This window comes from Cupressus sempervirens, chromosome 5 (genome assembly GCF_028749045.1).
Source record: "Cupressus sempervirens isolate cs-2001-9-10 chromosome 5, ASM2874904v1, whole genome shotgun sequence".
NCBI classification, from domain to species: domain Eukaryota; kingdom Viridiplantae; phylum Streptophyta; class Pinopsida; order Cupressales; family Cupressaceae; genus Cupressus; species Cupressus sempervirens.
Window position 1 is genome coordinate 53,750,503 of NC_143122.1, and position 25,155 is coordinate 53,775,657.

The window sequence follows — 25,155 nt, forward strand, 5'->3', positions numbered from 1 at the left end:
CAGCCAAGTAGCGCTTTTGGATGTGAGCACAACTGAAGCATGTTTGAGCGCATCCACTTGAAGAGGCGTAACAAATTGTCTTTGGAGAAAATGAATAGGCTAGTCTTTGTGCATTACAACCTGTGCATTAGGACCGGAGAGATTTTGGATAATGAAACCTCTTCGATTACTCTAGAGGAGGTTGATCCAGAGTCTGAGTGGATCACTGAGGCTACTGATCCTATTTTTGAAGTTGAGGACCTACACTGGGTTGACCAGGCAGATAGAGAGGGCCAGGCTAAGGCTGTGGCTATGGCAGCAAAGGACCAAAGAGCTCCAGTTGTTCCTAGTGGCACCTCATAGGCATTGGCAGAGCCAAAGACTACAGTTGATCCTAGTGGCACCTCACAGGCATTGGCAGAGCTAGAGACTACAGTTGATCCTAAAGGCACCTCATAGGCTGATGTTATGGCTAATTAGTCATCCAGGACCTACCTTAGACGCCTTACTAAGAGGCATTTTATAGATTATACTGAGCATGAGGTTGAGGTTGAGGTTGAGGATGAGGATGAAGATGACGATAACGATGATGATGAGGACTCCGACTAGGAGCCATAGCTATAGTCTTGTTTTAACTTTTTGTTTAACTTAACATATAATTAGAATTTGGAACATTTGATGATGACTATTAAATCTTGATGTGTTGGATTTCATAATACATATACATTTTGATGGGTTGAATGGATTTATCATTTTATATATGATTCTATGTTTTACTTTTATAATATTTCCTTCAGCTACTATTTTATTACTATTAATATAGTATTTAGCAATTTACCTATGTAGTATTGTACTTATGTAATCAATGTATGTTTGACTTTTAAGTATGTGCATTATGATCAAATTATCTTCTATTTAATGATGTTATTGTGTCTTTAAGCTTTATTCAGTAATGGGTGCATGGAATGTTCTTTAAATCCTAAAAAATCTCAAAATTTCGAGATTTTTTCACTTTGCCGAGTCACTGCCGAGTCACCACCGAGTCACTTCCAAGTCCGAGCCGGGTCACGAGTCAAATTACCCTTGTTGAGTCCAAGCCAGGTTCAAGTCACGTTACTTTGATATGAACTATGAAAAAATTCGTGTTTACATTCTTCTACAAAAATATACACTTAAGCTTGTGGAGGCTGATGGTTCATTGCACTTCTTGATGAAATGCATGCTTATTTCACTCATCTTTAGATTTATGAAGTAAATTGCATACATGTATTGGAAGTTAATGATAGTCCTTTATTATAGAGGTGAACCATTCTTGTATAACAGCAAGCCCAAATATACAGAAAACTCTATAAAATGTGACTGCTAAAAATGTGAGACAATAAAATGAGGAAAGAAAATCTATCTCATTTCACTTGCATGGATCATAAAAGTTTCTGTCAATCCACTCGGAAGGAATCTGCGATCTGCTTTAGACTTGAGAAATATTTCTTCCATTGAAGTCCTGAACAGACAAATGATCAACTTGTTATGAAATACTCTCAAAAAACAAAGGGATCAATTGAGATTCTCCCAACTTTGTTAAATTTAAAGTTATAAACTGCTTGCACTATACTCAGTAAACACAGTCTGAATGCAAAATAGATTGATTGATAAGAGTATCACCTGTTTGATATGCCCGTTATCACAATTTTTAGGCCTCCTAAAGGTAAAACTATGATAGCTAACCATGAAAGAGGTGGATAGCGAAGTTCTCACTTAACTAGTAACACACACCTTCAATAACAGAATGCATTTTAAATAAGTAAAAGGTATTGGCATTCATCATGTGGTGCAAGGGTCATCATTGTGTCAAGATATATGGGCTGGAGTTCTATACATATAGATACATGAGAGTAGGATGTATATGATGTTATTCTCTAGCTAACTTGCAGTGCTTGGATGGAATAGTCCCAATAGAAATTCTACTAGAGACCAAATGAACTTGTGAAATAAATTCTGTTCGGTTATCAGTTGACTCAATGTGGAAAAAGTTTACCTTCCTCCAATATTGTTAAATTAGTAGTTATATATTAGGGGGTTAAATGAATAATTATTGATCATTAATATCAAATTGAAAATAAGATTACAATATAGGTCTAAATCTTTTAGTGAGAAAGATGTTGGAGTGGTTCCTTAAAGAATATTCTCTAATGTAACCCTAACCTCAAGAATTTATCTCAAAGAATTGTTCATTAAAAAGGGATGTTTACAGAAAACCGCTCTAAAGAGAGAACTTAGAAGTCAGATATTTCTATTTCTATTTCTGAATTACTGAAACATGGCATATTGTCCCAGCACACCTCTTGTGAATATGATTTATGTAAATATTCTACAACATTTCTGTACAGATTTTGGAACTCAACAAGCTACGAAGTCCTAACTCTCTCTTTAGTGAACCAAAATAGTCAAATGAGACAGTTCTAAGGTGAACATTCCTATGATCAACACTACAGATCCATAACTGAATGATAAATTGCAATACAACTGTGCTTCCAGGAAAATCAAATTACATAAATGTCAAAGGGAAAAACCCATACCATTTCCACTGACAGTCATCAAATACAACCTGTTGCCAGCAGCAGTTGCACTGACCAATGCATGGGGTGCTTCCAGTTCATACCGGTAATATGTTTTACCAGAATGTTCCTCGACTTCTGCACTTTTCACCTTGCCTTCTACATTTTGTCCAATCAATTCTGGGCCAAATGCATATATAACTTTCTCAGGTGGCCCAATGTTTTCAATTTTAACATTCTCATCAGAATCTGCAGGAATATACAGGAAAAATTAGTTAATCAAATATACTGGTTCAAAAATCTTTACGTACAATACATAGACACTAGTGTCACGTGAAATAATGTAACACTCCTGGTATAGACCAGTGTCTTCCCATTTCACTAAAGATCTGTTTACCAAGCAGTTTCAAGCTTCCATCCACAATGGTAGTAAATACAACAATTTACACACAAAGCCCTCACAACATGTCACAGGATACAAATGATTAAGCATCACGAGCTATGATAAATAGAACAGGTATTATAAGCAATTCTAGTAATTACACTAGCTATTCAAAAGCTTTGCATAATTTCACAACAGCAATGTCTCAATCAAATCTCAAGCTCCCTTAATCAGCATTAATTCGGGTCATTTAAAATGATTGAAAAAACTGATCTACAGATCTACCCTTGCAGTGCCATCTTTCTCACAAAATTTATCACTGCCATTATTCTACATCAAATAGAGATCCCAGATGAATCAACATGATGAGCTATAATTTCAAGCCTTCCTTCTCCTTGGCAGTCTTCTCTGCTCCACTCTCTTCCCTATTATATAGTAACTGCCATACAATGCCAATTCTAGACTTAAACAAATAATAATGACAAGGATTAGCTGCATTGACCAATCCACTCATCTATGTCATTACTGACAAAGAGAAATATTAGAATAAAATTTACATAGTTATTTACTAAATGGGCAATAATGTAATATAAAGTCTAGTTAGATTAGTCTATTGATTGTTTCTTTAGGAATCATTGTCATTGTAATTGCCTATATATGTATATTTCATTCTTTGATGAGAGAAGCAATTATCACTGGGTAACATCATATCAAAGCGGGTTTCTATTTTTTAAAGTTACGAGGTAAAATTTGTGGACTTTTCTGATGCTATAATTCAAAGTTCTTTTGTGTGAATTTACATGGTTGTAGATCTCTGAAAGGTATCTGGAGTCTTCTATCAGCATTTCCCCTACTAGTTTCTCGAGTCGTGCCTGTTCAGGTTCACATTTCCTCTAAAAATTGAACCTTTTAACTATATTATCGCTATAAGAAATGCTGAAGACAAATTACATACATTTAAGGTACAAATCAGAAACAGAAATAACGTTGCTCTATGCAATATTGAATGTACTTTCATACTTCTATATACAAATCTAGAAATAGCAATAACATCCCTGTAAGCAATAGTGAATGTATTTGCATATTTAGAAAGATGATCAGGAGCAGCAAGAGACCTCATAGCTATAAGTGATAGAAGCAGATTAAAGCATACTTCTCATGCCATATCAGAAATAGCTATCAATAACATTGATTGCACAATTCATATTGTTTGCAGCAGTGCAGATCTGATATATAGATCAAAGATCATCCTTGTATACATCAAACTGATATACCAGAGTTAGCAGTGATACTTTCTCTTATATATTATATAACATCATATTACAAGTGGTTTCATAATCTATCATTCTTGCAATTAAGTAACATTAATTACCATCATGCAGTTACAGACATTTTCAAAATAAGGCTAATTGTTCTATTCATGGATGGACTAATGGATCCATTGAGAGAATGAGCAAAGGCTGTCAACTGTAACACATTGCAAGAAGCCATCAAGAAATCTAGGGATATGTATTCAGGGACAATGGAAAACAAAGCTCCATCCAAACCCAAGGATCAAACTAATCCAGCCTTTTCAAGAGCTATGCCACCAGGGAACAATTTGAACATAGAGACCTGGCACGACTTGAGAAGAAGACGATTCAGAGTAGCCTCAATTGACATGGCTCACGAACAATGGCGAGGAGGTTGGCAACCCAAGATTACAAGAGTAAAGATAATAGAAATGCTACTGTATGTAAAGATAAAACGACATACAGTTATTTAAAGTTAAACATAGAATACTAACAACCTTCGAGGATTATGAAACTTTCCCTCAGGCATTTTGATTTATGGCCCTCCATTCTTGGAGCAGCCTTATCATATAAAAATTTGACAGTTTAATAAATGGGCTCAGTTACCAGGTTCTGCTGTTTAGGCCTGGGTCCTGGTACTAGTAAAGTTCTGATACTGGTTCTTCCGGGGTACTTCATGGGTTCTCTGTGGGTCCTCCTGTTAAGGATCCACAGTGAACCTGGGCACCCAGGAAGTACCCCAGGGTGTTAGGTCGGTTTATGTCTGTATTTCTGACGTGTTCATCAGCATGCTCTTTGTATCAGCTTTAGATAATACCTTGCAACAGCTTGGTAATATTATTCAATTCAAAATTGGCCTATGTAATGCCCTTAGTTTATGACAATAGTGAACAGCAATCTACTGTGATTCATTTGAAGGTCGGATTGATTATTTTTATTTGTAGATATGAGTACATTACTGTTGACAGATTTGTAAAAGCCAACCCATAGTTATGTTTGTTGATCATGTTCGGATTGATGTCAATTTGTATTGCATGTAATCTGAAAATTTATCAGTAATATAATTATTTATTTATAATTTTTATTGGCCATTATTGATTTATGAGTATCACTCTTCTTTTTAAATTTTTAACTTTGATGTTTGAACATACATACATACATACATATACAGATGAACCCGACTCCGTGAAGGGAGAAAATTTGTTGTACCCACGTACCTGAACCCCGTATCTGTACCCTAACCAGAACCCGAATTGGCAACTTAGTAAATGGGTATGGCCCCCCAAAAAAATTATGTAGCAAAAAAAAACTTGCCTCCCAAAAAATCCATCTCAGAAATGCATCCCTCCCTTCCCTGCCTTCCCCATCCCAGATACTTGATATCAATTTCTGAAAGTGATCACTTCAAGGAAAAAACACTCTAAACTAAATACAGACAGTGATGTTATTCCCAAAGGTTCAGTGTGTCTATTTCCAAAGATCTTTCCAGATAACGAGACTGTAAAGAGTGGGAATGGAAAACAATGACTAATGATGCATAAGTAATAATACCTGCAAATCTCAGAACAGGTGCAACAACAACACTTGCATTTCCTTCTTTTTTGTTTGCAAACCTTAAATCAATCTCTGTGCCACCAAGATCTGCAATTGAAACAGGAACCTGTAATACATTATGGTTTAGCGTAGCATGTCCAGAACTTCAAGAAACTCTTCAGTTGTAAAGTAACATCATAAACAGTTTGAAAACAAGTACTATAAACTGCTACAAGTATCCAAGGAAAAGAAATTGCTCTCAGAATGATGCTCATATAATCATTCAAATTATATACTATAATTTAGATACACAGTGGAATTACCTCCTCCCAATCTGGAGGAACTGTAAACGCATATGGAATTATTGGACTCCAGCCAACACCATGACCTCCTGACTTTGCCTCTGGTCTATGATATGTCCTCATGCCTGTTCAGTGTTCAGTAATACCCATCTTTCTTTTAGAAAGAACAATCAACCCAAGAAAAAATGGATGCTTCATTAAAAAATCTGACTACGGTTATACTTAATCAAAACCCTTGCTCTTAGGCATCTATCAGGAATGTGACTCTTTTCTTGTTCAACTTCGAACTTATTTTCCATACTGGCTGAACTCACTTAGTTAGCTACTCCATAAAATCTACTCTGTAGGATTATTGTTTTTTTTTCATTAGTTATATGCAAGATGACTATAAAAGAACAAGCTGATGCCTGCAAGATTTTATCAGCTTACTGTAATTACAATTCTTGGACTATTCTCTCATTTGCATCATCTAATGAAAATAAAAGAGTTCCACACTCAATATGTGTCATGACATACAAAACAAAATATATGTGTAAAGATGCACATCTTCATCTATAGATTATTGTATGCATGTTTCTATGTGCAGGCCTACAACAGAAGCATATTATGTGGAATAGCGGCATATACAGTTTGGGAAAATGTTGAGAGCCTGTATTATAGGAACAAATCCAGCTAGGTTAGGCATCTAATGAAAGTTCTCCCGGCTCTGTTATGTGATTATGAGTTTTAATATCCTCTGATGCAGCCAGAGTCAAAAGTACATTATGCTGAGAATAAGGATGCACTTTACTTAAAGTGGATTATTAAAGAAGACTTAGAGTGTTACTTCTACTTAGACTAAATTATTAAAGAAGATTTGGAGTTCTAATATGCTTGAACAATGGTTACCATGGAATATCAATAAAACATAAAAAAACCTTTTGGGCCATGGCGAGTGGGAAAAGAGAGTTATTTCAACTTTATTTCATTTGAAATAATAAAAAACAGCTTTTTCCCTCTATTTTTCTTAAATCTGATTTATTATTTTTATTTATCAAGACAATCCTAATAGCAAGTATTGCTAAAATGATTAAAAAAAGACATATATGTTTCCCATTCATTCTCTGGGCATCTTATGCATTATTTAAGTTTATTTTGTGTATTTGTGTAATTATGTTATTTGACTAGTTTTTGCCAGGTCCCAAGTACAAGACAAAATTTTGGGCTACTAAGGATTTGCTGAGTTCAGATTTTTAGATTATGATAAAAAGAATACTCTTTCAAAAAATGACCAAGATTTTTGATTGAATATTAAAACCTGCTTGTCGGGCTAAATTTTAGTGCCATGTCACAGCTGACTCGTTGGGACAATTAGTATTTTATTTTGCAATTCAAAATATATGTGGACAAGTCAGCCTTGGGAGAAGGAAGTCTGTCTTTCCCTTCTAAGAGGCCTATTTAAGCCAGGTATCCTTGACTTTTTTCCTCATTTCTTTATTCAATTGAGGGTCTTCAATTCCGAATTCATTTAATGTCTCGACTCTTAAGACACCTCCAAAATCTCTATTTATTGAACTTTGGAAAATATATTGCTTTCTTGCTTTGAGGAGATGCTTATTGATCTAATGAAAAATGATTGATGATTTTAGTAAAATAGTGTCAGTGACAAGCATTAGAGCACTGCTTCAAAGGTTACAATGCTTTATAGAAGCTACTACAAACTCAAGAAGTGACAATTGCATGACAAAGGAGTGTCCCATGATTTTGGAGACATGGTCAGGCCAAGTTCTGAAATTTTCACACTGTGGAAGCCTCCAAAGAAGGTTGGGCCACTTTTGTCATCCCAAGCTAGGGATTTTTTGCATGAGGAGAGTGTTAGAAAGTAAAGTCCACCAAGATAATTGAGAGAGCGGGGGAGTGTGGGGTGAATCAGTTATCCAACTATTAAAACATTTATCAACCTTATTAATCCTTAACCATGTGAGCAATATAATCGGCAACCATAAGCATATACACATACACAATAACACTAGATATGTTAACTAGGGAAACCCTTGATCAGAGGGAAAACCCCAATGGGGATGGTACCCACAAAATGATGTACTAATATGAAAATCCCTTGTAAGAGGATGGACTCTATTAGGAGCCAATGAAATACATTCAGTACATATCAGTCCCTATTAGGAGACTTTGAATCCCTGTTAGGAGTTGTGCCAACCTGTTATGAGTTGTTGAAGGCAAAAGGACCCATTGTCCAAACAACTTCAAGGTAAGACCACCAAACTCATTCTCCAACTGGCCTCTATATTATTCCTTGCAAAATAATAGAAATGAAATAACCTCAGCTCCTTCTTTGTGCTCTTGATCGGACCAAACCTCTTCTGATCTCAATACCAAATCACCAATTTCGCATCCAATAATCCCTTGGATCGCTTTCACGCATTTATCAAATACTTTGCTCTTGCTCGCTTGATCTCAATACCAACGCATACTTGATTCTATTACAAACAAGGAAAATAACCTTCCTTTATATCATGTCCTTAAAACAATTCTTTGAGTTGTCCTTGAGGTTTTCCCAATTAATTATAATAGGACCTCATTACGATATTACAATTACACAACACTGTTGGCTTACAGTAGATACAACTTCTCACACTTGCAACCTCTGACTTTGCGCACTCACTAATGTCATCATCAAGCTGACTTCTGTCACTGTCTAACTTCACTTATCACGATTCTATCTCTGTTAGGAGATACAATTCAAGCCTTAAAAAGAGGTACTTGGTTTGCACACTGTCATTTGAAATTCATAAATATCTCACATGTCTTCAACTCTCTGTACGCGCACTTGTCCACTTCATCAGGATACAATGTAGAATATTTTCGCAACTGTGCATGACCTAATCATCAATATGCAATCTGTACGACCTCGTTCTCTGTCTGTTGCTTTGCCAGTCTTCACAGAAACAATACTATGTTGACATCAATGAAAAACATAGTCATGAACGCAACATCTCAATCATGCTATCCATCTATCCAATGCTTAGGATACTCCCCCAAAGGAATACCATCAGCATTCATGCTAACAGAGAGAAGCTTAACAAACCAAATGTTGTCTAAGCATTGAATTTTCAAGATATAACAACTCAAAGGTGTTTCTCTCAAAAAGTCAAGGAGGATTGGAAACTAGACACTTGATGTAATGAAGTTTTTTGAAATTCAATTATTTTACTTATCAGTTTTAGGAGAGGAGCTTTACAAGTTTTTTTGATAACAAGAAAATAAGGTTGCTTTTTTATATTGTTAGAAAGATATTTTTGAGATCTACCATATGCAAAAGAGAAAGAACCTTTTTGTTGTAGAAGCAGATTGTGTAAATAAGAGGGAGAAGGGGTTTAGCAACATTTACCAAGGAAGAGAAACAATGTTTTGGAAATTGCAAGAAAAGCAGATTGTGTGAGTAAGATGTAGAAGGGTTTGCTTGCTCAACCCTAAGTGGGACCAACTATCAAGCTTGGGCTCGAGGGATTAAGTTTTTCTTGATGGCAGAAGGTTTATGGAGAACTCTAGATGTAAACAAAGTTGACCCAAATGATGAACGAAAAGTTTTGGAATACATCAAGTGGAAGCACGAAGCTAGGGTGATGATTGTAAGGAATTTGGTGGTTGAGCTTCAATTCTAGGTGGTGAACAAGAAGTGTCCAAGGGACATGTGAGATATATAAGGGAAGATTTCCAATGCACCTAATGGATGCCAAGCCTACAAGCTTGGAATCAAGTCAATTGAACTTGATCCTAGAGAGATTAATAAAACTGAGAATCATTTGTCAATGATCAAAGACATTTAGTGTTTGTAAGGTGAATGCAGAGAGAAATGTTAAAATAAGGATTAGCAACTAATAGACATTGTGATAGAAAGTCTCAAATCACCCTATGAGTCTTTTCTCTCTTCCTTAATTTCAAACAAAATGATGTTCAAATCTTGATGTGAGTGGGTTCTTGGTTTTGGTTGTACACATTATATGTCTGATAACGTTTCTCTTTTCTCATTAGCTCCCCAAAGTAGAATAAGGTTTTCCTTGCAAATTCTAAAGATGTGAGGCATGACATTCATCCAGCTCTTGATTTAGGGATGAATATGCTATTTGTATATCCAATCACAAGAAGGCAATAAGATAGAGGTTCTATCAAGACAAATTTGTAGTGAAATCATGATTAGCAGATGCTTAGACAAGAAGGATAGTCTAATTAGATCAAAGATTTGGTTAGGGGGCTTCTGCAAGAGTTTCAAAAGCAAGCAAAGATAACCACCCATAACATAAGAGGCTTCAACATCTCAATTTTTAGAGTACATAACTGATGTGATGACTAAAAGTTATCGAAGGGCTTCCATTAGTAAAGGGATGATCAGGTGTATGTAAAGGATGTACTGCGAAACATTGCAGTCATATTTTCCCCAAAAGAAAGGCTTGGAGAGCTCCCAATCCATCATATCTTATTCATTCTTATCATGCTACATGAGAGAACATTCACCATCTAGAAACATGTACATTCATAGATTTACTGATGATTATGCCTATACTTAGATAAAGAGACATATGTGACAATCTACCGAATTTCCTCCAACCTAGAACTAATGAAACTAGAGAACTGTGATAAAGTATCATCCTTAATCACTGCCTTGAACTCCTAATTTAACTTTAATTATATCTCATTTACTTAGGAAATTGGTGCCCTTCATAAAAATTTTAATGTAATTTTTCATTAACTTCCTCTATGGAATGCTAGCACCATATTTGGTGTCATCTTTATTAAAATTGTCTAAGTTATACATTAAGGGGCCACAACCACAGCTTAATACAGGTTGTGATCTAATTATCTGGCAGATGCATGAGATGTTATCTTCTCTCTCTGGCATATGCATAGGCTTGTAACCAAAAAATCTAACCTTCAATAACTCTTGGACATGCATTAGGCTGCAACACCAAATCCCAATCTCCGATGGCTCTCTGGTATGCGTCAGGTTACAACCTGATCCCCGATGCCCATCGGTGCTCTTGCATGCATCAGAGAGAAACCCCACCCTGGACCTCCAGAAACTCCTAGGCACAGATCACCTTGGACAAGAAAACCTGTATTAATTGTTCTTAAAAGGGACATGACTGTGCAATAACTTTTGGTGCAAAGGACCATTGAGGAGCTTTTTAATTGAACTGCAAGGTTTGAAAATATCCACCCAACAAGCATCCTTGAAAACTAAATCAAACAACCCAAAAATAATATTTTTCTCAAAACAAAGTCCATAACCCAAAAGGTATGTTAATATGTTTCATAATCCAAAAACTACATTCTTTATATACTTAATGTTAGAAGCAAGGTTGAGATACCTTTCCTAATACATATCTTGTGCATCTCTTATTATGTAAATGCATATTCAGAAATATGTCGCTATGTGTCATAAGCGTTTTGGAAAGGCCTTGACATTTGCACTTAATGTGACAATCTAGAGCCAATATTTACCAATAAAAAAGAATAAAACAATCACAGAGCGAAAACAGCATATAGAAGTGCAAGTCTTGAGCATTTTGTAATTTAGCCTTTTTCCTGAAGCAAACTTCAATTGCTACATGATTTTTCTGAGATTCAAGATTGCTGGATTTTTCCTCAGGAAGAAAGGGTCTGCTTCTTAAGCAAGATTGTTTGGTTGTATCTAATGTTTTATTTTTTGTATGCTTCTGCTTTGTGATATTGCTATCAGGATTTAACTGTGTAGTTTTTGAGTCAAACTCTGTTTTTGTCTCTGCTTTGTTAATGTAATAGATAAGCAATTGAGATTAACTGAGATTTATGGTTGTGAGTGTGTATAATTAGTTATATTGACAGAGAGATTTCATAGTTCTTTCCTCTCATCTCCTACTCCCTAGTTTGGGATTGCATTCATTATGGTTACATTTAGTCCAAGAACCTATAATTCAGTTGCATATATATTGCCACGACAGGTCATAAGATTATAACCCTCATTGGACAAGGGTATAGTTTAACCTTACAATATCAAAGACACCCGCAAGCCACTGATTCAAGTTCATTGTCCTCCCCGCCACACTAAGAAGATTCATATAGCCAGCAATGACATGGCCAGTTTGTGGACCAAGAAATATGGCGCACGACAATAAAGGCAGCTCATAACCTCACCTAAGATTTACCAACCGTGAAAAGAGCCTATAATTCCCCATAATGATTAGCTGCTCCATAACCCTGGCAGTTCACCAATATGTGGGCTATTAAGCGTTGAATTATGTTAAAGCATAACTAATCTTGTACTACACATATAGAGAGGTACCTCATAATCTTACCCAAGATTTACTAGGAAGCCATAATTTCAATCAATGATAAAGACTGATAATTCTAGCAATCTGCGGTTAGTTTATGCACAAACATGGAAAAATTCATGAATTATCAGGATTGCACGCACAGAGCATAAAAGCTGGCAAAGAAATTGCCCGGGATTCCCAAAACCATGAAAAACAATGTTTTTCACAAATGATTGACTTACACTAGAAACCAATTTAGGTGTATATCGGAAGAGAATTAACTGCTCAACTGTTCGTATGTATCCGCATCTTAAATTGATGTTTATAAGATTTGTCACTTTTAAGTATTTCAGGGGAAACGATTTGTTGAGATATATCCCACGTATAGCTTCAACAGGCGAAATTATGGTCAAGGTCTTCCTTACCATTTTCATCTGGTGGGGATATGCCCGGAACCCTTCCCGCCAACTGCAATTGTTTCACTGCCAATGCCTTATCGGAGAATCCCACCATGCCAGCCAACATTGGAGAACCCAACATGACTGCAACTCTCCTGCTAATCTTCAATCCATCTTTTTCATTTTCCTCCTCCACCGAAACTAAACGGGAAGCCTGCACAACATTTGACCTGTAATTTTTAGAACACGTGGTTGATATTTTGATAGTGTAAGGAGATGGAAAACCAATCCTGCAGCCAGAAATTAAAGCTTGTCGACGCAGAGTTAACTGCTGGTTTGTCGGGCTACCAGACCATAATGTTGCGCCCAAAATTTTGATTGCATCGTTACAACCTGCAAGGACTATCATTGTGGAAATCCTCGATTAATGATTTTAAGCAAATGAAAAGTCGCCCATTAATAAGAGCATTGGAAGGATGCACATCTCGGCGTTGATTATTGTCACGATGATTTATCAAATTTCTAGAAACTTGTCGAAGAGTATTCGAATTTTATATGGATGGCATGCATTTTCTGCATTTTCCAAGAGTGGAAGAAAATGAATGATTGTGAGGGAATGAAGCAGGGTGTTAGGATAAACGAAATGCCACATGTCGAAACATCAGAGATATTGAAGTTGCTTGAGATACAGTTTGATGCTGACTAGGCATCTGAAAACAGAAAGTAGCAAATATGTTTTTTATATGATTTTTTTTCGTTTTAAAGCTATTGATGGAATTTACGGGTGAGTGCTAGACTGCTAGGGGAAAGAAATTACGGTGTTATTGTTATTATTACTTCCTTGCCGACGCACGCATCGGTTAGATGCAAATAACTTTTTCATCTGACCAATAATGGGTAAATTTTTTTTTTTCTCATACATTACCACTACTAGCTATTTTCCTTACCAAGTTCAAATATATATATTTTAATCAAATATAGAATTAAATGTTATATCTTTGTATTTGAATTTCTTATTTTTTTAAAATTTTGATTTTTTTAATAAAAGTACTTAAATTATTACTATTCTTTTACTTTTATAAAAATATATTAAACAATATTATTTTTTAATTATATTTTATAATAGTATTTATAATATGTATAATTGATAAGTGTTACAATTTAAAAATTATATCATTTATTATTATTATTATTTATTTAAACAATTTATCATTTAGTTTAAATATATTTAAAGCTTAAATATATATTTTAATATTACATTAATAGTTATATTTTATATAAAAAAATACTAAAAGAAATAACCACAAAAAAAGTTCAATTCTAAAAGATATATAAATTATTATTAAGTTTTTATAAATTATGTATTAAAATTAAATAGTTATATTCTATTTCTTATTTATTAACATCAAATTTATATGTATTACATCTATTTATTATTTACAAATGTACATATTAAATTATATACATATTATTTCATAATTAAAAATTTAATTATTTTATGAAAAAATATAAGCCATCCTATCAGATCACAAGTGCATTTATAAGCAAAAATTAATGCATTCATAATGCTAATTTAGAACTATTTAACCTTATTCTGACTCACCTACACCTCTACAACCATTATGCATTATGCAGGAGTTGCAACGCATGTGTCTCTTGTTTTAATAAATACGGGTGAGTGCTAGGGGAAAGAAATTAGGGTGTTATTGTTTTGATAAATAGTCTCTTTCCTTATAAGTAGGAGATAGCAATATCACACAATTAAATCATGATTGCAATATCACAGTCTCTTTCTTATTAATAAAAATATTAAAGTTACATTTAAAAAAAAAAAAAGGTGGGGTTGGGGATATAGGGATTATTCTACGAGAGTCTACACAAAAAAAGTTGGAAAGCTAAAAGTTACCCATAAGAAAAAACATATAAATTACCCTCAGATAGCTAATACAGTGCCAACCAAGGAAGGTGGTTCATGGCAGCCATCCAAGCCCATACATCAGCGGGGTTGGTGGGTGGCTTAGGATGAGCCCACCTGTCTTCAACAACATCTTTATGTTTATCTTCTTCTCCCTCTACTTTGGGAGGAAAATCATTGAGTCCAAGTGGGGGATTGACCATTTCGGGTAATGGTTGGAGGAAGGCCAACTAGAGACAATAGGAGCAATAGGAGGAGCAACTTGGGACCAATCAGAACCTCGTCATAGCACGACGATGACAATCCCCAAAGGCACCACTAGGGGAGCGACAAGAAGCTTGAGAGTGAGGCATCCGTGAGTGGCAAGTAGAGGAACTATGACCCTCATGACGATCACGTGACAGAGTCTGGTCCATAGAAGCAAAAGCTAACAGAACCTGAGCAACCATACACGACATTTTGCCCCAATGATTGAGCAACTCTCAGAGGTGGGCCACCTCAAGGACCAGCTTTTTGGCTTGTACTTGTATCTGCATCATTACATTGTTACACATGCAAGCTTTAGTGTACATAGAAACATTTATATCTAGAAAGCTTCACTAAAAACAACAACACTTTTATCCTTCCAAAGAGTGAACATAATCTCCATCCTTAAAGCATGCCAAATATGGATATACTTGAAGGGAATTATGGGAGAATCGCCCAAAAAGATCATAGGGTTATTGTTAATCATGTATGCTAGAAATTGAAACAAAAGTATGAATTGTAGCAATTTTTTTAGCTATCTTTTTATGCAACTGAATTGCTTAAATTTAAGGTTTAGGCTTTTAGGTATTAATGATGCATATTGTAGGAGTTGTTATGTGTAGATGGGTCAAAAAGTGGTAATTTTTCTAAGTGTTAACTGATACATGACCCCATTGCACCAATAATTGTCCACTCAAGATCATCATACTTATGGACAAATGTTCTAGTAATTGGGTGAGAAAAAATATAAATTAGAGCAACCATAAAATAGAGGGAAAAAATGCATATAGCTCAACTTATTACTAGTTTCCATTATTTGAGGTATGAAAGGTCAATGGATGATATTTAAGAAAGAAAAAAAAATAAGAGGTGTGTTTATTTTGCAATATGAGAATCATAAAGACAAAGTGGCAATTTATCATGGCTTAGAGTCTAGCATATAATGACATTCATTTCAGATGTGTGGATATTTTAGAAGTAGACAATTGGAGTTATATAACTGATGAAACAAAACTAGACAAAACAAGAGATCTAATGATCAAAATTCATTGACGAAGAGTAGATTTAAAATAAGATATTACAAATTATTTAAGGTTCTTGACATTATATTTTGGGGTGTGTGTTATTTGGGCAATCATGTAGTCTGCCTTGGCCTTGTGCACGCTATTAAAATCATTCATTTTTTCATCCATTCATTTTTTTATCAATGTTGTGTGGGTTGTTGAGTTGTTATAGTCAGTTGTTCTACCATCGCAACAATTTGGTTTCCTTGTATTATGCATTTTTTATTTTGCTTTATTCAATTTAAAGATTGTGAAGGTGCACTATGCACATTTATAGATTTTCTTTTGTAATTTTGTCATATGTGCATTTTGATAGACAATATAGAAATTAAGTAGTTTTTATAAGATTTTTTTAATCTATAAAGTTATTTTAGATATTAGATAGGGGGGCATGAGTTTCAAATGAACCTCTTTGCTAAAAGTGTTTATTCAATTTCAATTAATAGATATAAAATTTGAAGTATCTAGATATCATCATATTTGAATAAAATTATTTAAATATTATTTGATTATATTTTTTATTTTAAAATATATTTTATTGTTAAAATACTATTTATAAAAATTAGATATATCTAGGAGGCTTTTCCAACATAAAGGTAAAACTATTTTAAAATAACAACTAATTACAATGTAAATTTTTTAGTCTTAAAAAGACTCCTAGCATATTGATTCCAAAAGTCTTAGAAAATTCAAATAAACCAAAAACTGATAATTATAACAAGAGGAGGAACCCTCTAAACCCCATATACAAATTTTGAGCCTTTGTGATCTTGAAGATTGTTCATGTTGCGAGTCTCATAAGTAATATTTACTTAAGATTTAAAAAAATGTAAAACAAAGGAAAAGCCAATTAACAAAAGGAATAATACGAATGGTAGAAAAGATTCCCCAACAACCAAAACTTCCATGACAAGCACCCTTGCAAAATCAACAATCTAAAGAAGCATTGTAGTAAACATGCACAAAATGCTTAAATGTATTGTTTAAATCCGAGATAGGCTAATCTTGACCACTTCTAGTATCTAACTTGGTATTATTCTAGTTGGAAGGTGGTTTAGCCAAAAGATCAACAAATTTTTTTTCTTCTTACTTGCATTCAACTACCACTACTAAAAGGAAGATGAAGACTTATTATTAAAATGATCAAACAATTTTTTTAGTACAACTTCATAATTTTGTGTGAGAAAAATGACTTAGCTCGACAACTAAAAGAGCTTGAAGAATGACTATAATCTCAACAAAGTTATTGTAATCAACACTAGAACTACAAACAAATCATGAATTTATAGTCATGATAAACACCACCTATGCCAACATTTTTAGGATTTCCTTTTCAATCTTCATCAATATTAAATTTATCAAATCTCAATAGAGGATGTAGCCATTTAGTAATTTGAGCATCATGAGGATTTTTTAAATAAGTATATTAAGGAGAAGTCATTGAAAAACTAAGTATTCTCAATATTGGCAATTCCCATAGAACAAACTTAATAATCTTGGATTTAAACTTGATGTGTCTCTTTTAGATTCATAATTATTCTACTCCAAACTTGACATACATGTCAGGAAGTGTTGGATACTGTTAGCCCCAACTGCTAATGTTGTAAATGTATGTGGAGAGTCACATAAGTTATTATGTTGTCATTGATGTCAAGCCTTAGTTCATTCGATATTATGCTAATTCAGTTAGTGTCATATCATTTCATTGATGAAGAGGATTTGAAGAAAGTATGTTGATATGAGTATGCTATTCAATGGAACCTTGAATGAATTGGACTATGACAGTATAATGCTGGTTTAATTGTCTTACATGATTTTATGAATTGTTGAGATCATGTATGAGGAAGACATTTTGCTAGGTGAATAGAGCAATTACAACTATAACCAAGAATTACAATTATAATCGAGCTACTACACTTGTTACCCTGAGAAAAGTTAATGTTAATCAAGCATAGTATTTCCTGAGCAAGATCTAGTGTTAACCGAGCATGGAAAAGAACTAAAAGGATAAGATGGAGTCCAAGCCGATTTTTAATGAAAATAAGGAAAGTTCAAGAAGCATAAAGGATAATGATGAAGTTAGCTATGAAACCAATGGTTGTAATAACTCAAAGATGATCATATGGAAGAAATTTTCTATTTTTCAGATTGAGCACAAACTTGAGGTAGAACAATATTTGACGAGTGACAGATATATTGAACCCAACCAAAATGAAGATCTAATATATATGTTTAAGAGGCAAAATGGATGGATTGGATTAAGAGTTGAAGTAGGAAGATTAATATTTAAGGGATAAGCACAAAGCTCATTATTTTTTATGCTTGAAGAAGAAGAAGAAGGAAGGTGAAGACAAGTATAACCGAGTGAACTACATTGTAAAGATCAAGCAAAAGGAAGTGTTAAGTTGAGTTGTGAAGTGAGTGGATCAAAATAGATATGAGATAAGAAGGAAGTATATGAGTAGAACATGGTTATGAACAAGTAAGGTAATGCTAAACCTAATAGATCAATTCACTATTACTTTCTTACCATTGTAGTAGATAAATTCTCTTAACTGAGTGTACCTACCAATCTATGAAATCCTATATGGTAACATTCAATAGTAATGTTTGTAAATCCTTCAAAGTAGGTAACTCTTTAGAAATATCAAGGAGTGATAAGGTCTAAATGATCTTTGGTGTATATCCTCTAACAAGACCACATGTAATAATGCATATGTAAACCTTTAACAAGGTTGGCTCCTAATAGAGTTTACTTCATAAAAGTGAAAATTTTAGGTTGTTGGTTACCGGGTAGTTCCATGTTAAATATTTGTGTCAATATGTGTGAGTGATTTTGACATTGTATATTTATTTCATGTTTTACACTTATTGTTGCAAGTCAATATACACTACAAGTTATTTTTGTTATTCAGTCTTAACTGGTAAATATATTTGATACTCGGTATATGCTAAGATATCAAGTAAAAAAGTTCAAAGTATTGATTGATTTAGTTTATATTATGAAGATTGATATGATCATTGAGCTAATGATTTTAAAGTTTAAAGTGTTAATATTGCAAAAAAGAATTACAATGGACCTAAGAGATAACTGATCAACCCCTCCCTTCTCTATTATATAAGTCTAACAATTGGTGTAAGAGAACAATGCTTAAAAGACAAAATTTAAATGGACTTAAGCTAAAGATATGAAGATGTATAAGAGAGATGTACCAAATCTGATCAAGGAGAACTTTTAATCATGGAAGAAAATAATAAGACTAAATTTATTTGGAGTTGGAGCTAATGCTCTACATTGGCTAGACCATGAATATGTTGCCCCTACAGGTCCTATGATTGTGGATGAAATCAACTAGATGAGAGAGCATAATAGTTTGATGATTGAGATTGCATTTGCCTTGAATGATTTAAAATTTGATGATATTAAGGACTATACTAATGAAAAAGAGATGTGGGACAAGTTGTCACTTGTACATGGTGGAGATAAGAATGTATTGAGAGCTAAATAAGAAAGTATGACATGAAAATATGATGACATGAGAATGAAGGAAGGTGAAATTGTTGTGTAGTATGTGAACCAAATCAAAGAAGTTGTGAGTGCAATTAAAGTTGTTAGGGGAGTCATCAATAATATATAATTTGTAAGTAAATTTCTTAGAACACTCTTATCTATCTATGTTATCAAAGTATTTGCAATTCAAGAAGTCAAAGATATTCCTAGTAATGATCTTACTCTTGATGGTTTAGTTGGTACATTTGAATTAAGTAATTATGATAATAGTGTGACTACACTTGGGAATGCATTCAAGGCTTCACTAACCATTGGTAGTTCAAAGAAAGAAAATAAAAGTATGGATTTAAGTGAGTCGAAGTCAAATGATAATATGGATTATATTGAAGCATTTCTTGCAAGGAGGTTATTTACAGGCAAAGGTAAATACAAAGGTGAATTACCTTCGATATGTTTTATATGTAATAAAGTTGGCCACTTTGCTGCTAGATGTCCTAATAAGTACATGAATGACAATAAAGATGAAAGGTGGAACAATTACAAAAAGAAAAAGGACTACAAGGATTACAAGCACAAAGGAAGTCATGCTACCTTTTTGAGGAAGAACAAACTGAGTTAGACACTGAAGATGAGAAAGATGGAATTGAAGTGGTATCTATTTTTGTTAAAGAAGATCCTAATGATGAAATGTATGGGGAAGAAAAAGATCTTATTTCACATGTTAGTAAGGATGATACTTGGATTATTTGTAGTAGATGTTCACATCACATGACTGGTTATATCAATAAGTTTGATAAATTTGAGGAATATGATGGTGGAGCTATTAAACTTGGAAATGATGTTCCATGTTCAGTGAAAGGTAGACGATCATTAATTTGTAATGACATAATGAGATGTGATGATGCATATTCAATGAAAGGACTAAAATATAATCTGTTGATTGTTGCTTAGTCAAACAATACAAATCACAAGCTTGAAATTAAAGATAGATAGGTGAAGATCTATAATGATGAAGGAAACTTGATTGGAACTAGAGAGAAAATAAGCATAAACTTATTTTACCTAAATCCTACAATTAATACATTCCTATATGTAAAATTTGAAGATGTTGTGTTATGGCATAAGAGACTTTGTCATGTGAACTTTGATAACATTGCTAAGATCAGTAGAAAGAATAAAGTTAGAGGCTTGTTGAGCTTAGACAAACCTAAGAATGCTATGTGTAAAAAATGTCAACTTGGCAAGATGACTAAATCTAGTTTTACTAGAAAGACACATTCATCTAATGATATTTTGGAGTTAGTGCAAATTTACTTACGCGTTCTAATGTGAGAGAGATATTATGGAGAAATATTTTATATTGTTTGTGGATGGCTATTCTAGGATGATGACATTCATGTTCATGAAGCTAAAGTTGTATGCTTTTGATGTGTTCAAATGGTAATAAGCTAGAGTTGAGAAGGAAACATGTAAACAATTAAAATGCTTAAGATCTGATAGAGGTGGTGAGTTTTTGTCTAATGAATTCACTAACTTTTGCACTGAACATGGAATCAAGAGACAATTTTCTACCCCTAGGACACTACAACAAAATAGAGTACTAGAAAGAAGAAGTATATCTATTGTTAATTGTGCTAGGAAACTAATGATTGAAAAACAAGTTGTTTTGGGGAGAATTTTTACCATTGTTGTTTATACTCTCAACCAAGTTCAGTTGAAGAAAGGAACAAACAAGACACCCTATGAACTTTGGAATAGTCATGCATTGAATGTAAGTTATTTCAAAATATTTGGAAGTAGGTGTTATATTCATAAAGATGCAATAAATGGAAATTTTGATTCTAAAAGAGATGAAGGAATATTCCTAGGTCACTCACTAGGAGCAAGGCTTATAAATGTTGGAACAAGATGATTGACACTATGATTGAAAATTAAAAAGTTAAAGTTGATCAGTTTGTAGATAAATACGATGAGGAAAGAAAGAAAGAGCCTAAGGATTATATCAAGTTTGTATATGTCTATGATGATGCACGTGATACAACACTTGTACACTTAAGTCATTGCAATGATATACTAAGAAGCAATAGAAAATAACTGAGGAACAACATAAGAACACTGGGTTATAACAAAGCACTACCAAGTAAGTCCATTCAGTAACTAAGTCATAGATAGAACAACTCAAGTTGATCATTAAGCCCCAACTGAGTGAAGATAATGTTGGAGATCAAAGAGATAAACTAGTATTAGAAAACTATGTGAAAAGACATCATTCACAAGATCAAATAATTGAAGACAAGAGTGCTAGAGTCATGACAAGAAGTAACTTGAAAGATAATACTTATCTGATTGCTAATTTTGAATCTAGAGCTATGAAATTTGCACCTAAAAATGATGATTAGATCAATCCTATGAGAAAGGAGATAGATCAGATTAAGAAAATAAAATACATAGAGACTAGTACAAAGACCCAAAGTGGTGAAGGGAACCTCCCTAATTTTTGGTTCTTGGAGTGATTAGAGGTTGGTTAGGGGTGTGTGTGTGTGTGCGCATGTGTGTGTGTGTGTTTAATAAGTTCCAAGAGTCCTTGGAGTCCAACTAATCCAATTGTAAGAGCCAAGTTGCTCACTAGGTCCTAGGTTACTAAAAAGTTGTTCATTTAGCCAAAAGTTTCTCAATAGGTCAAATATGATTAGGGATGGGTAATTAAGGTCTTTGATTGCTTCAGTAGGTTCTAGGTATCTTATCTAGGGTCCTAGAATGCTCCCATGTGGACCCATTTGGCCAAAACGTCCTAAGGAGCCAAAATTGCTCAAAAGTTGCTTGAGCAACTTTTGCAATTTTTGCAAGAAATTGGAAATGGTAGTTTTGGAGGTTGTAACCACCCATGCTTGGGTATGAGCATGGAGGATCATATTTGGAAAGGTTGGAAGATTTACCATTAGATTATGCACGTGTAGGACTACTTTATGAACAATTTTACTGAGTTTTCATTGTTTAATGGTGTAGTACGACTGTGTACAAATTGGCATAGGAGATCAAGTTTATGACTTTTGTAATTTAGTCTTTCTTGGTTATTTTTCATATCCAAACTTGTGTCAAAGTCATCAGGTTTGCAAGCCATAACATTTTATTGCTGATTGGCTTGAGAACTACCTTCACAAGGTTTTTTGCACAAAAATGGCTCTAACCTAATCACCCATGGTGGAAAATGCATGAAACCTAGTGGGGTGATAGGTTAGATAGTGTGCATATTGTTTTTGTTTTTGTTTTTGTTTTTAATGATTGGTTTCCAAGCCATGGAGTGATGCCCTAGGCTAACTGCTAGGAGTATGTGAGCCTCGATAGTTTGTGGAAATTGGTACAGAGCACACCCATGATCAAGCTAGGTCTAACAAATGATGTTCCTCAAAAACCTAGTAATCTAACTTGAGTGTACAAGTGGACTGGAAGGTTGGATTTTAGTTTAAAGAGTTCTAGAGGCTATTTAGTGTTGACAGGTTCGAAGGCCTACAAAATAGGCTAGAAACTAGGGCTTAAGATTGAACAGGGTTATGGGTGTTGTGAACTCTAAAAATTTTGGGATCTTGGAGTGCTAGGGGATAGATTTAAGATTCCTAAGATTGTTAATGGGATTGTTGTTAATCTCAGATTGTTTTTGACATATGAGTGATAATACACTTAGTCATTTTCTTAGTTCATGTCGAACAAGTAGTGAATGCCAAGCATAAGTTGTCAGATAGTGTATGTCGAGTGAGAGATATTCAATATATGTTGAGTAAGAAGTAAGTGTCGAGTCACTCAAGTCATGAGTAGATAGATGATGCCAACTAAATCAATGGATGTCAAATCATTCAGAAGCCACGCTACAACATTGAAGATACAATGGATGTTGAGCATCAGACACTTCAAGTGCTGAGTGAGACAGTTTTGACATAGTTGTTAGTAATGACAAAAATTACTATGTAAACCATTTTAAAGATGAATTTAGGATTGTTTTACAATTATAGTAGATATTTTTGAAGGAAAATTGAGAATCCCTATGCAGTACATGAAACCAATTAGTTAAGGGGATGTTTTAATCAGAAAAATGGGAGAATCACAATCGTTGATTCATACTTAACCCTAAGTCACCTAAGTCTTCTTAAGGAGGAAAAACCCTAAAATATTATAAGTGTGGAAGGAGTGAAGAGAGAATTTTTTCATGTGAAAATAGAGTATCCATGGTGGATAAGGAGTTGTAAGGAGTTATGATAGAGAAGAGCATTGCAAAATCAATTAGAACATAACAAAGGAAAGAGATTAGAAGATAGAGTTGAGGAATTTGATCATAGAGGATCAAGGATACATGTAAAGAGGTGATATGTTATCTAGCAGTAGAGTACTAATTGCAGGATCATTGCTGAGACATTCTAACAGGTGAATCAATAAATCTCTTAATAGATTAGTCCTAACATGCTATTGTAAATCCTTTAAAAGGGTGCTTACTTCATTGTAAGTTTGAATCCTTTAATCAAGAATAGTTTTTTAATAGGGTGTTGAAATCCTTTAATAGGGTAAGATCTAACAATATTGTAAGCCTTTAATAGGGTAGACCTTTCACAAGGTAGATCATAGTTTATGATCAAACATTGTAACCTTCATTGGTTACCCTTTATTACTGAAGTAATGAAGATTTTTGGGTGTCATCCTCACCCCAGTTTTACCTTCTCATTGGAGGATTTCTAGGTAACCAAATATCTTGTTTCATGTATGTGTTGAATGCTTATCATTTTCATGCTATGGATGCATATGCTTAATTTTTTATTTCATTTTACATGCAAATTGTGAGATAAAGAGAAGGAAAGATATAGCTATTGAAGAGAATGACACACTACAAAGAGGTAGACACTATTGGATTGTTTGTAGATGGAAACTCAAGTGAATATGATGAAGTCATTGCAGATCTGATGGAAAAGAATGATGCCCTAACTAAAGAGGTCATAAATCTTAAGATAGAATAAGAAGTCCAATAAGTATTACTATGTGAAGTGACCAAGTAGAAAAAGAAAGCTGAAGAAGACAAATTCATGATTGAAGATGACAAAAGGATATTGACCAATAGAATAGAAGATAATACATTAGAGGTTCAAAGGATTTCTAGCATACAACTTGATACAATAAATCAACTAATAATTGCCAATCATGAATTAAATGGTAAAGATATTGAGATCACAACACTAAAGTTACAGAATGAACAATTGGGGAATGATCTTAAAAGGGAAAAGGAATTTGTTGAAAGTTTCAACAAACCTAGTGAAGCCATCAAGTACTTTGAGAAGTTGATGAGATCTCCTAGATCTAATAGTGGTACTATTAGATTGGGTCATACCAGTACTAAAGAAGGAGAATCATCTAAAAGTGGTGAACAGAGGAACAACAAAGGTAAGAACTCCAAACCTACTAATCATAATTGTGGAAAGATAGGTCATACAACAAATGTTTGCAGGAGTAAAAATTCAAATTAGAGCCCTAAAAAGAAATTCATGGGTAACTATCACAAGTGCAACAAGCAAGGACATCATGCACATGAATACAATACTAAGGTCATGAACACACAAAGGTTTAAAGGTTACTACTACAACTATAATAAGTATGGACATAGAGCATATGAATGTAGATCCAAGCCTTACTAGTCATCAAATAAGCAAG

At 33.9% G+C, this 25,155-nt stretch overlaps 1 protein-coding gene across 1 annotated transcript; it reads right to left on the bottom strand.

Annotated features, from left to right (window-relative positions):
- Window positions 1-1,248: 1,248 nt before the first annotated feature.
- On the bottom strand, window positions 1,249-13,370 carry LOC149554513 (thylakoid lumenal protein (Mog1/PsbP/DUF1795-like photosystem II reaction center PsbP family protein)). Its single transcript, XM_089828560.1, has 5 exons — window positions 12,759-13,370; window positions 6,065-6,168; window positions 5,760-5,868; window positions 2,556-2,783; window positions 1,249-1,480 (listed from the first exon to the last, which is right to left on the bottom strand). Exons 1-5 carry the CDS (start codon window positions 13,138-13,140, stop codon window positions 1,416-1,418), a joined length of 888 nt encoding a protein of 295 aa, XP_089684686.1. The 5' UTR covers window positions 13,141-13,370; the 3' UTR covers window positions 1,249-1,415.
- Window positions 13,371-25,155: the final 11,785 nt, after the last annotated feature.

Coding starts and splice junctions, on each gene's coding strand:
- LOC149554513 (XM_089828560.1), bottom strand. CDS start 13,140: ATGATAGTCCTTGCAGGTTGTAACGATGCAATCAAAATTTTGGGCGCA. Junction 2,784..5,759: donor ACCTGTTCTGAGATTTGCAG/GTATTATTACTT, acceptor ATATTCCTGCAG/ATTCTGATGAGAATGTTAAA. Junction 1,481..2,555: donor GATGACTGTCAGTGGAAATG/GTATGGGTTTTT, acceptor TTGTCTGTTCAG/GACTTCAATGGAAGAAATAT.